Below are 13,799 nucleotides of genomic sequence, written 5' to 3'. Positions count from 1 at the left end.
GATGAGAAGCTTTTTTCTCGGTTCTCACATGCTCACCTCTGTTATATGCTGATTATAAAATAGTTTAGTCTTCTAATGTATTGAGTGTACCACTTATTTGACTCAAAAATTAGTTTTATCAACCAACTTCTAAAAACTGATTATATTTACTGTGCTTACAGCTTGGTAAATATATTTAATATTCTTTTATATATAAAAAAGTTAAATGGCTTAAGCATGAGTATGGGGCAAATTAAAAATTTTAAGCAAGAATATCTTCAGTAACTTGGTTCTGGCTCTAAAATCCTGAATTATTACTCAGAAACAGACTTCTTGTACTTCTATTTACTGACTAATTGAACCAGGAATCAACTATTAGCATGCTCTATAAAAGCTTTGTGATATATTTCTGAAAATAATATAAGGGACATGAAAATGTCAATTTTCCTGATTAGGGGTGTTTGCATTCTCGAGTTAAATCTATTATTACTGTCCTGCGTAGATGGTTTCTTCAACTTATTACCTAATATTATGCATTATTTGGCCATCAAAAGGCAAGTATACAAAAATGTGTAGTAAGTCAATTTGAAGAGTTTATCCTGGAAAACTGAAGTTGAAGACATCATTATTTTATCCAAGACTCGTATTTAAGTGAAGTCCTCCCAAATGTCAGCTCAGGAAATCTCTCCAAATGAATTACGTTGTCTTTTTGTCATAAATTGAAAGCTGTATTGTTCCTTTTTGCCTTTGCTGACAGAGATCTCAAAATTAATGAAAAGTATATATAGATTCTCTCCTCTAAATTTTCTTTTGACTGTGTTTTAATTATGTCTGTTTAATTATTTAATGGAAGCTTTAAAGTTACAAATGTAGAAATAATTTTCAGACTTTTAAAGATAAATAAATTTAGTTTAGACATGGAATATGTGTGTGTGTGTGTGTGTGTGTGTGTGTATGTTTGGTTTTCATCTCCTATTATATAAATGCTCTCATGTAGGCAAGTTGGAGGATACAGAACTTTTTATCTGATATTCTTGTTTTAGAAGTTCAATTATATAATCAGAGAGGAAAATGAAAATATCTTTTAAAGTAGTCTTTTCTGTTACTATCTCAGTGTTAATTATAACACTATTCAAATGTGTTCACCTGTTCTTAACCCAAACATATTCCAAATACAAACTAGCATGTTTCTTCTTTCCTTTACCTTTTATCTTTTCCCTAAAGATATTCCTTAGAGCAGACAAGCTAGAAAAGTGGAAGCAACTAAATGTTCATCAATAGGAGAATTAATAAATTATAGTTTATTCACTTTTTAAAGATTATATAGCAGTATAAAAAATGAACCAGACCTAGATACTAATATAAACAAATTAGCAAGTCATATTGATAGATACAAAACAAAATTGCGAAATACATACAATTTGTCACTTAGGCAAATAATTTTAAAAACATTTGTCTGTCAAGACTATTTTTATGAATACAGAATCTCAATAAAACTTAGAAAGGATACATGCCAAATTCCTATCTAATTTATGTTTAGGGAAAGGAATTTGGTGTTGGTGGAAGTTCAAAGGGACTTCAGTTTTTTCGGCAATTTTTAAACTTTTTGCAGTTTTTAAACTTATATTCTATTTTTTAAGATAGTTAAGTCCCAAACATGCATAGGTTTAATTCTATCTCAGGCTTTGATGCCTGCTTTCATGTCCTTAGGTGGGTTCTGATTTTGCTGACACAATGTGAGGGACGTTAGGAAACAGGAAATGGTCATTTACCAAATTAAAAAAAAAAATCCCTTTGCTATAAAATATTTCTCTTTATTCTAATACCTCTTGTTCTTCTGTTATCCTTCGCCAGCCCTTAAGAAATCATGGAAATTTTAAGATAACAGTACAATGACTGTGGGTAGAAGCAAAGCTAAACTGGACCCAAGTCAGCTTGGCAAATTGTCAGGCTGTTTTTGTATTTATTTCTTTCAACTTTAACATCCACAATTTATTAAGTGAGACTGTGTATCAAAGCGGAAGCTCAGAATCCTGTTTGGACACCGTTTAGGAAGGAAACCAGGTCTTTATGGGGCACCCCCTTCCTCTTAGCTGCTGGCCAGGAAGACCATCCTTCTGTATCAAACCTATTCAATCAGAAAGAGGTGGGGTGACTTTGGGAAGGAAGATGACCTCTCCCTTGTAAAGTGGAATTGCTCTGTTTCCCCCCATGACTTATTCAACTCATTTCCACCGCTGTTTATAAGAACACTTGTGTGAATGCTTGTAGCGACAGCAATAGTCATTTAAAATATGGCTCAAATTTCATGCTGTTAGATTTCCTATGCTATTTACATTTTTGATCATTACAATCTCAAATAGAGTTTTTGATTAACTTGAGTTTTGCTGAGGCCCTTTTAGAGTTAACAGGTATGCTTGTTAGAAGCCTGAAGTTTAATCAGTTACATATACTACTACTATGTAAAATCATGACTGCTATCAAATCTGAAAAGAGAATGATTAAATCAAGCTAATTAACTTGTCTTTCATGGGAGCCAATTAGTTTCCAAAATGATACTGAAGATATTTTACTTAGATAACTTATATGTAGGGTCCACAGGTAGACTAGTGTATGGGACTGATGCAACATGCCAGCCAAGAGAGGACAGCAGAGAAACTTGTTTGTTTTGAAGATTTATTGGCACTGTACATTTTGAGTGTTTTTGGATTTTGACCTCAACTTTAAACTGATTTATTTACTTATTTTGCATTGTTTCCTGGCTAGTAAAATACTATTAAAACCAGCTCCTTTATTCATTTCTGTTAAAAATAACCTTTTGGGGGAAATAATTTTAGATTTACAGAGAAGTTCAAAGAGAATACAGGGTTCCCCATACATACCTTATCCAGTTTATTCTAATGTTGACGTCATATATTACCATAATACATTTGTTAAAACTGAAAATAACTAACATTGTTACATTGCAATGAAACTCTGATCCTTATTTGGATTTCACCAGTTTTTGCACCAATATCTTTTTTCTGCTCAAGGACCCAATCCAGAATACCACATTGCATTTAGTCATCTTATCTCCTTAGTCTCTTCTAATCTATGACAGTTTCCTAGTCTTTCCTTTTTCCCATGACCTTTACAGTCTTGAAGAGTATTGGCCAGGAATTTTGTAGAATATTCATCATTTTTGAGTAAATGGAAATATGTAACTTATGATTTGCACCAATTTTTTCACCCACACACCAGTTTCAGCCTAGTGATTGTCACTTTATCTTCCTGTCTAGAGCGTGTTATAACAGCATTCTAAAAGTAAAAGGTGATTTATCATGGATTTAATATTTGTTTAATGTTTGCTTCATCTGTGATCATTCTGCATCCCCAATTTTGCCAAAATTAGTTTTGGTTATTTACTTTAAACCACATAGTAACTTTGCACCGATGTGTATCTTATCTTTTGTTTGTGACAGATTAGAGATGGACAACCAAATTGTTATGTACTAAAGAATAAAGATTTAGAACAAGCTTTTAAAGGAGTTATTTACTTAGAGATGGACCTTATATATAATCCGGTAAGTCTAACTGGGTCATACTTCCCGGCTTTCCCATACCTAAAATAAAAGGTGACCAGCTTTTGCAGGCTCAAATCAATGTAAGATGTTTCACAATTTTTGCAGCTAGAGAGAGGAAAGAACAGTGTTTTAAAGCTGAGTCATAAAATGTGCTGGACATCCCAGCTCTCAGGTGGTATTAACCCTGTTGAATCAGCAGAATTAATGTTGTTTAATTCTCAATAAATCTAAGTTGTCAGGGAAAAAATTTAAAAAACAGGAAAATTATTTTTATATAATCTCTTTATTATAAAATTTTATATAAAATGTATATAATATAACCTATGTAATATATCACTGTATAACATATAGTATATAAAATGCATATTCTATATTATGTAAATTAGATATATATATATTTGTTTCTCACATTCTCAATAATACTAGAACTCTGGGCATAGTCTCCAGTATAAGGATGTGTTGCTTCTTCTTCCCATTTCCTTCCCTTTCCCTTCAAGGAAATCGTATGTGCATTTTATAAGCAGGTCACCCTCATCTCCTCCTTTCTTCTGGAAAACGTTTGTATATAGAGTATGTATACTGCTAAAACCTGAGTTTAAGGGAAAAGTGGAATACAGACTTGAAAAGAAAATATTTCGGTTAAGGGATTTTACAGTTCATGTGATGTGGAGAAGGACCTGATCTGATTCTTTGGGGTCTTACTCAGTCTGGTGGTTTGAACAAGTGCATAAGTCCCTCTGAGCCTCAGTTTATTCCCTGTAAAATGGGGTTAAAATGGCTCATTGACTTATTTTTCCAGGTCATTGAAAGAAAATAAGATTCTCTGTGAAAAGTGTGTTATCATAAACTGGAAATGGTTATTCGCCTGCAGACATTTTTGGTAGAAGCTTAACTTTAAAGGATTTCAGAAGGAAGTTGTATCTTTTACAGACGTTAGTTTGAAATATTCATGAACATCAATCTCTGCAGTGGTTTAAAATACCCCCAGAGAATGAGCCAAGTCGAGACAGTACCATTCTAGACTCAATCTGACCCATGCCAGGGACTTTTATCCAATGAGACCCCCCCAAAAACATATACAGGGCACAGGAGTGTCCACCATTTCTTTGCTCCCTACTAAGGTCAGAGTCAGAATCTATTGGTTTGCAGGATTTTCCCAGTCATTAAGAAACCTAGATGGATGAAGTCCCTATAAATGCTGCCCTTTTTAACCAATGATGTCTTTCTAGGTCAAAGCAAGTATTAGGACGTTTACTCCCAGGGAAAAGCGCTTTGTTGAAGACAGCCGCAAGCTGTCCAAAAAGGTGGGTCAGTACAGTAGGTGGCTTGTTAATTGGTACACTCAGCACCTGAAGTATTAACACTTGCCTATAATTTCTTCCTTGAATCTTTTCCTCCCTCTTATTCCTCCTTTTCTCCCTCTTGTCCCGTCTCTCCACTTCTTTCTCCTTGTCCCCTTTTCTCCTAAAATAAGGAGGTCGGTCAGCTCCCATAAGAAGGACAGGACTTAGAACATACTTCTTGGATTAAATAAAGTTCTCAGACCCCATTATTCTCCTGATTCATTGTATAAACAAAAATTCCTAGCATCAAGACTGTCAATGTCTTATCCTGCATACCCGTCCTTTAATCATAGCCATTTCGTCCTCTGCCCTTTAGAGAAGTTTCAGGGAGGCACAGTATGTGGAGTCAATAACAGAATTAACCCAGCAGATCTTCGGAGACTTCTAGCCTGAGCTTCGCTCATGACTGCTCCTACCACTTCGGCGTGGTCTAAATTTGGGATGTGTTGGCATTTCACCCCATACTGAATGCAAGTTCTCTCCCTCTGCCTATTGCCCTTAATTCCTCTCTCATTCAGTTCAACAAAAGGTGAAGTTCAGGGCCCGGTAGGAAGTTTCACTTTTTTTCTTTTTTTTTTTTTTTGTGACCTTTACATTTCTTTTTCAGAGTCCCTCCCTGTTGTACTCTCCACAGCTCAGGATTTCACTTTGTACCTATCATCCCTCTTCAGTTGTATAACAAAGAACAAAGTGTCCCCTTTTTCAAGAGTTTATTACTTCCACCACTTCCTTTGGGGTGAGCAGCTGTGGATTACATAAAGCAGTTAAATATAAAGACATCTTATCATCCTTTTGTTTCCCATGAACTTCTGGGCATACTTGGGAAAGGCCTTAAATGTCTTCTGAGGGGAAGCCTCCAAATATTTCATTTTGGTCTGCCATAACATTGAGTGTAATATTTATTTTATGTAATCTGAGTAAATGTCTTATTTTATTATTATTATTGCCTTTCGCTCTGTTTACTTGAAAGTTAAAACCTGGGTTGAGGTGGGTGGGGTAGCTGCTTTGCAAGCACATTGAAATGAATCTGCCTATAACTGGGAGAGAGACGTTTCCTTTGCAAAACAAGACCTCCATGTGGGGTGACTTTGGGCTCTGAGAGCACCGGGGAACTTGGGGCTGAAATCCTGGGGTATGCTAGGACCTTCCCCACGTACCTCTTGCCACTTAGACCCCCAAATTTTGATAAACTTGAAATATTTCCTTAGGATACAAATACTTGAAAGCATTTCCTCTGTGACAGGCACTTTTCTAAGCTTTTTCATCCCCTCAACAACTTGTAAGATTGGCACTAATATCAACCCTATTTTATAAGAGAGAAGTTAAGTAACTTGCCCAAGGTGAACTTCAACCCCAAGTAGACCTCTGGACTAGATAAGCTATAATACTTGTATGTTTTTATTATAAATCTATTCATTTGCTTCCAAACTAAACAATATAGACACTCATTCTGTGTCTGTATCTCTCTCTCTCTCTCTGTCTTTCCCTTTCTAGTTCTCTCTCTGCCTCTGCATGTGTCTTTCTCACACAAATTCACCAGCATTAAATACTTGGCTTCTGTAGTTTCACCATTTCCATTTTTGTTCTGAACACTGTTGAAACAGGCTGTTCTTTTTCAGATGAGCGCTAAAATGCATTTGATTCTCTTTTCCTCTGTGAATGATCATATTTTTAAAAGACTTTTAGAAGTGTCAGGCCTTCTTTCTATTATTATCATTTTTTTAAATTGGGATCTATACAGAATATACTTTAAATGATCAGGGTACCTGATCTAGATGGAATATTTGTAGTATTTAAATCTTGTTTCCTGTTTGTCGTTTTTTTAAATCAGATCTTATCAAGAGATGTGGACCGTGTGAAAAGAATCACTATGGCAATATGGAATACAATGCAGTTCCTTAAAAGCTGCTTCCAGTGGGAATCTACATTAAGAAGTACAATAGCATTCGCGGTAAGCTTCCTTTCTTATGTTCAAATTATTTGCTTCTTATTTACATCTATTCATCTTTCTGAAATATATTACAGCATAGGTGATTATGTGAGGGTTGTCTAAGATAGTACTTAGGTCAAATTTATCCTGGGAAATCCCTTAAATTACCCAAATCTTAGTCATATACGGTCTCTTGGTACATTTAAGAGCACCACTGTTGTATACATATGTTTAAATGTTTCTCCAGTTGTTGTTACAGCTACATTTATATAGCCCTGCATTGTGTTTATTTTTTTTCTTTCTGTGCCAGTGACTGCCCGTAATTTTTGAAAAATGGCATCTGAAGAATCACATGACTGAATAATAACTGAATTGTTCAATTTACATTTTAAGTAAATTATTCCCGAACTTTGGTATTAAAGACGTTTATTCATTTCAAGCCAGTTGGGACATACTGATCATTACACATTAGAATTTCATTCAGTACCACAAAGAGGAACCACCCCTGTATATGAAATGTACCCTTTTCTCTGGTGACATTGGCTCATCCTTATGAGCATAATAAAATCACAGAATCAAAGCGCTGCAAGAGATCTTTAAACCACCTAAGTCTACCACTGAGAGCCCAAGAATCTTGGAAGGACTTCACAGCTGGCCTCATGCCTTCACTTTACATCTCAGGGCATCCTCTCTCATTTGTAAAGGGACTTGTCCTTGATCAAATTGGTAATGTCAGCCATGGGAGGAGAAATCAAGGCTCCCAACTGCAAGTCTCTGTATATTTAGTATCATGCCATTCATTTCTGTCCTGTGCAAAGATCACTATAAAAACTAATATGAGATATGAGTGGTCTAAGAGTGTGAATATCAGTCATGATCATTGGTGAATCTGGTTTCTGAATGTTATGTGGTTCTGTCTTCTGTTTTCTGCTGCCAATATACGCTCAATGTTCTCTCTTAGCCAACAGGCATAGCTTCATTTAAAAAATGGGGAAAAAACATATTTAGCCCAAGATGTCAATGGGTTCAGGTCACTCCCAACATCTTTATGCGATCAAGTACATCAGCTCCAAAAGAGGCTTTTCCTTTGCCATTGGGGAGTATTTTGTTTGGTGTAGTTTATTTTAGTTCTCCACTGCTTCAGTGTAGAGGACCCATGCTGCCAGCAGGCTTGACCTTTTATATACTTTTTCTGCTGTCTGAAGTTGCTAAAACATTTGGCCTTAATAAAAACACTAATAAAGGTTTTATTAATCTGTATCCGTCATTGTCTCAGCATTTGTTTATCTACTTCCCTTTCTCACGTTCTCCTCAGCTGGTGGCTTCATGCGCTGGGTTCCTCTTCAACCTCCCCAGCTCCACCTCCCACCCGAATTCCCTTTCAAAACTTTCCATGGAATGTTCTATGCAATTCTGGGCAAAAGAGGAAAGTGAACACAATTGGTGGCTTCTTCCAGTCAGCACCCAGACAGCCGCTGTGAGGAGGAGAGGATTTCCTCTTTCTCGAGTTTAGTTTCTGGCACTGTGATTTTAGAAAAACAGAGATCTGTTGCCCTGGATTCTGTAGGGAGATGACAGAAATGATTAATGGGCTGCTGGCTTGATCTGAAGAAAGATTAGAACAGATGAATAGAAATAGGTTGTCTAATAGAGGGGACTTCTAAACAGGAAGGGAGCCTTGGAAATGGAGCCACTTCTCCACTGCCTTTTCTCTGAGGGATTCCTCCCTGCTGGGCTTCATGCCTCGGAGCAGAGCCCACCCCCAGACTGGAGAATGCAGGCTGCCATGTTGTACTCTCAAATCTCTGAGGCCCACAGCAAGGAAGATCAAGATGGTGTTCTTGCTGGTTTTCCAAAGGATGATTTTGCAAGGATATGTGGGTTTATGCGACTGTGTGTATAGGTACGTTTCTCACTGGACACCATTGAAAAAAATGCAGAGCCAGTTAGATATGCTATATACCTACAGCCTATCATTTGGTTGTCCTGAAAGTACTGGAATAAAAGTGCTCACTTAAACTCATTTTCAGTTTTAATTTAAAACTCTGCTTTCAAAAATTTAGACCATGTGTATGTTGACTGGCCTTAGTGATTCTCAGAAATATAGCCATAACGTGGTGGATACTTCTGCTCCCTAAGTTGACGAAGTGTAATTTTATTAAAAATTGTTTTTGTTATTCTTATTGTGATTATTCCAAAATGATTTCTGCTATTAAAGCAAGAGGCTATACAGAAAATGCTTTCTTGGGACAGAATAAAAAATGTATTTCAGTTTTTTTGTTGTTGTTTTTGAGACAGAGTCTCACTCTGTCACCTAGGCTGGAGTGCAGTGATGCGATCTTGGCTCACTGCAACCCCTGCCTCCGGGGTTAAAGCGATTCTTCTGCCTCAGCCTCCCAAGTAACTGAGACTATAGGCGCACACCACCATGCCCGGCTAATTTTTGTATTTTTAGTAGGGACGGGATTTCACCATATTGGCCAGGCTGGTCTTGAACTTCCGACCTTGTGATCCACCCGCCTCGGCCTCCCAAAGTGCTAGGATTATGGGCTTGAGCCACCACACCTGGCCTCAGTTTCATCTTCTTTCATTCTTCTTTTAGTCAGATTATGGGTAGCCAAGCCTTCATTTCCTTTTCTTTGAAAACGCATTTCATTCATGTACCTTGCCTGTAGACCTGTTAGCTGTCTGTAGGGGACTGGGTTGGCGGGGGCCGGGGGCGGGGGTGCACACCTGGGTGCCACCCTGGCTGTAGTACTGTGTCCTCGAGTCTGTGGGGCTTCATGATGGGTTGTCTTTCTGCAAAATGTTGAATCTTCAACCTGCCAGGCTCTTCTCTGCCTTTCTTCACTATGCAACTGCCGTATCTTGTCGGAGGTGACACACTGACGGAAGTTCTCCTGTGATCTGTTGAAGACAGAATGCTGCTTGATGTCTTTATTCGTCATTGTGACACTTTGTTTATGTTCCAGCTGCTTGGCTTGGCATTACAGGGCAGAACAGTGGTGGTGTCTGAAGCAAGGTTTTAAGTCAATGATTTGTTAAATGACCTGTAGTCAGGTCCTCTAATTGAAATTAGCATATGTGATAGTTGAGGGTTCACTGCACAGGTGTGAAAGGAGCTATTTTAGTTGAACCAGTCCCTGGTAGGGCTTTTCTTCCTGTGACGGTACAGGAAGTGATGCTAACACAACAAACTAAGGGCAGAACCGAAGGGATGTGTTGTTCTTCTGTTTTGTGAGAAAATATAAAATACTAACTTTATGTTCTGGACTCTTTCCAGGTGATACAAGCATGAACGTTGTAGAATTCATGTTTAATCTATTCTCAGTGTCAATTTTAAGACTTTATGAAAGCAAACCATATGTTTTCCATGGATGCCTGTATACATGTGCATGAATATAATCATATCCTGTTGAAAGCAGCAGTTACAAAAAAGCAGGCTCTTAAGATCTAGGTCCACGTGGTGTCTCATCAGAAGTGGATGGACAGACGTGAGAGAACTCACCTTGCTAGATGACCCAAGCGTCAGCTTCCTCTACCATGCGATTTTTCACTGCTATACTTATAGGGGTGGTTGTATTCCCAACATGAGAGAAGAAAGTTATCAGTAATTCACTGGTACTTGCTATGTTAATGTTGCTGCATAGTGTTGAATTTATTGTTATAAGAAATTAAACATGGGCTTTTGTAGGGTGGTCAGACCATTACAAATCAAGTTTCTACAGACTGAATTCTTCTTGTTAGGATGAACATTGAAAATCTTTCTCATTTTGTCTTTTCAGTCTTTCTCCTTCCCCTAGGTTTTCTAGATATTTTGGTATCTTGCCTTTTCTAAGGTTTACTTAGTTGTATTAAATTAAGTAGATATTTTTTCTTTTTCTTCCTTCAAAAAGTAACATTCTTGACCTTCCCATTTGAAAAACAAATTAATATGAGATGTCGACATAGTGAACGAGGCCAGATAGAACTAAAATATTTTGCCTTGAAGTAAGTGCACCTCTATATTTCCCTATGAATAGATTTGTAAATATATGTGGTATTTTATACACATGTACATACATACACAAGACATGTACATGGCCATTCCCACACAGATTTTGACTATTTGTACTATTATTCATAGTTCATGTTATTTCAGTGCTTAGACACTGTCCCAAGGATTTTATAAATTTAGTTCTCACAACAACCCGCTGATGTAGATCGTGAGTACTATCTTCTTTTTACAGATGAGAAAAATAAGCCTGTAGAGGTCAAGTACAGTGACAGAGCTCGTGTGTGTGTGTATGAGGTGGAGGTGGAATTGAAACCCAGGCCATCTTGCTTTAGCCTATGCAGGCTTAACCCTTCAGCTATTCTGCTTCTCACTGATGCCCAGGATGCAATGCTTGTTGTCATTGTATTTAGATAATGACACCAGGAGCAACCCTACTGATCATTTCTGATCTGTATTTAGATATTATGTGTGGGGATTAATCCTGTTCCAAGCTGTAATGCTATAGAGGAAAGAAACCCTCATTACATGGGTGGGAATAATTCTTCAGCTCAGACATTTTATTCACAAGTGATAATGAGACCAAAATCGAAGAAGCCAAAGGTGGCTGGGCATCACATGCCTTCGGCATCCTTGGGATCCAGCTGGATAATCTGAAAAGCCCTAGAGCCTTGCTTCTAGAGTGAGTCCCAAATTAGAGTCTGACTTAGTTTTTCCTGACCTTTGAGGAATGCTTTTAGATGACGTAGAGGGATTTTCAAGGGGAGAAGAAAGTAAAAACAGAAAACAACTAGTGGAAGAGTTCATGGAAGCCATTTGTACTTTTCAGTTTTTTTTTTTCTTTTTCTTTTTTTTTTTTTTTTTTAGTATTCCAAGTTGTTCTAAAAAGGGATGGGGTAGAAGAGAATAACTATCCCTTATGTTCCTTTAAAATATCTTGAAATAATAGCTATAAAAGAGGCCCACATTTCTAGTGGGGATCTCTATTTTATATAACCAGTGTCTCAGTGCAAATACATTATTTGATCATAATGACAATAAATTTGTTCTCAAAAGATCAGTTTACATTGTGATATTTATATTGGTAGATCCAATCACATATGGGTGTTTTGTTATGACATACTTATATTTTATAAATCCCAATGTTGTCTATTAAAAGTCCTAAAGTTATATTAAATTATATAAATGCATTTTTCATATGATAAAATATTATTTACTTGACAGATGGCATCATCAGAAGGTGATTTTAAACACAAAGTTCTCCTGATGCTTTTAACATAGAACTGCATTTATGCAGCTTCGTTTTTCCACCGATCTTTCAGGCACACACCTATTGTATCAAGGGAGGCAAGTCTGTGGGGCATTGATGGATTCTTTGTTTTATTAAATTTTTACTTGGACGTTTGATCTTAAAAAGTAATCTGAATCTACCATATATCAATAAGTGCCTTCATAAAGCTATGATTTTAACATCTGTGACTTTTTTCTGATTTTTTGAGTGTAGGGAAATAAAGAATTTACTTTTCAGAGTTGACAAGGACTGAAATATGATACACAAATTAAAGCATCAATCAACCTCTCCCTTAATAAAGTTAAAAAATACAACTGTCCACTTGTTTGGTGATATCCCATATTTAACATATATAGAATTCTTAGCTTTTAGAGATCCTAGAATACTGAGAAAATGTGAAGTAATTTCACATAGAACTTAAAAACTTGAATATTTTGTGAAAGCAGTTTAGTAAAAACCAAAGGCAAGGCCTTGAGGACTGCTGTTTTCCATGATTTCTCTGTGGACCGAAAAACATTCAGATTCATTTTGCTTTGGTACAAATGACAAATGCAATTACAACATTGTTTTGAGATTAGACTCTTTAAATAATGCTGGTCAAATGTCTTTTTGATGCCTTCGATATTTATGTGTTAACTGTGTCTAAAAGATTTACTTTAAGTTTTGTCACCAATTTACTCACAACCAAACGCACTTGCATTTGATTAAGCTCTTTCATTGGTTGTGACATCCACCAGAAGTCACAACTGGATGTGCAGAGCAGACATCGCTGCCCATTTGCTAGGTGTGTGTGCAGTTGATGCTCAAAAATTATAAGTATTTCTGTAAAGCTGGAAAAACAAAATTTCACAGTTACAATAACCAGAAGAAGAGGGGTTTTTAGACATCTTAAAAGTGTGTATATATAAGTGCACACACATATCCATATACATATGTATGCAAAATGTATAGCTATATGAAATGCTTAAAATATTTGGCATCTTATTATTTGTTTTAACATATGTAAGATAGTTTCCCTAGTCTTCCTTTTCATGAAGGACTATATAATATACTTTCAAAATACTTTAAAGTTTTTTCAGTACTTTTTAAAAATAGGAACAATCCATCATTGCATATTGTGAGTATAATGTTCACAACATAATTGCACCTTCTATTGGCAGGTTCTCAGGCATTAACTAATTATGCAATTTAATAAATTACAGTAATTGCATTAAAAAGATTATCTGTTAAAAATTTAAAAGGACACTATTAACTATTTTAGCATATTTTCATGTTTATATTTTCAATTTTGTGAGTTGTGATTTCAGACAGAATCATAGATTGACTGACTGAAATCACTTATCATTATTTTGGAGCATTTCAATTTTGACTAGTAAACATTAGATCTCAATTATTGTAATCATAGCACAGCCATATTCACATAGGCTGTTAGATGTAAATGATTAACTCCCCCTTTTGTGTATAGGTCCAGGCTCTGTGTGGGACCCTGTGTCACTACCACTGCCTTTTCCGAGCTTTCCGTTGGTGTGCACTTGCAAGCACATATTTTCTGCCTTCTCTGAATTTTCTGTTTAGGATTCTGTGATGGTTAATACTGAGTGTCAGCTTGATTGCACTGAAGGATACAAAGTATTGATCCTGGGTGTGTCTGTGAGGGTGTTGCCAAAGGAGATTTGACTCAGTGGGCTGGGAAAGGCAG

General features: G+C 36.5%; 1 protein-coding gene across 4 annotated transcripts in view; it reads left to right on the top strand.

The window, feature by feature from the left end:
- The window catches only part of MCTP2 (multiple C2 and transmembrane domain containing 2), a 257,644-nt gene that overhangs the window by 166,409 nt on the left and 77,436 nt on the right, over positions 1-13,799 (top strand). For all 4 annotated transcript variants that reach the window (XM_033188895.1, XM_033188893.1, XM_033188894.1 and 1 more), the window contains 3 exons: positions 3,441-3,542; positions 4,772-4,846; positions 6,717-6,836. In XM_033188895.1, the coding sequence (XP_033044786.1) occupies positions 3,441-3,542; positions 4,772-4,846; positions 6,717-6,836 (297 nt within the window). The remainder of the gene's footprint in view (positions 1-3,440; positions 3,543-4,771; positions 4,847-6,716; positions 6,837-13,799) is intronic.

Source organism: Trachypithecus francoisi, unplaced genomic scaffold (assembly GCF_009764315.1).
Source record: "Trachypithecus francoisi isolate TF-2019V2 unplaced genomic scaffold, Tfra_2.0 Lachesis_group3, whole genome shotgun sequence".
NCBI classification, from domain to species: Eukaryota; Metazoa; Chordata; class Mammalia; order Primates; family Cercopithecidae; genus Trachypithecus; species Trachypithecus francoisi.
Note: the sequence above shows the minus strand (reverse complement) of the source record. Positions and strands in the feature narration are given on the sequence as shown.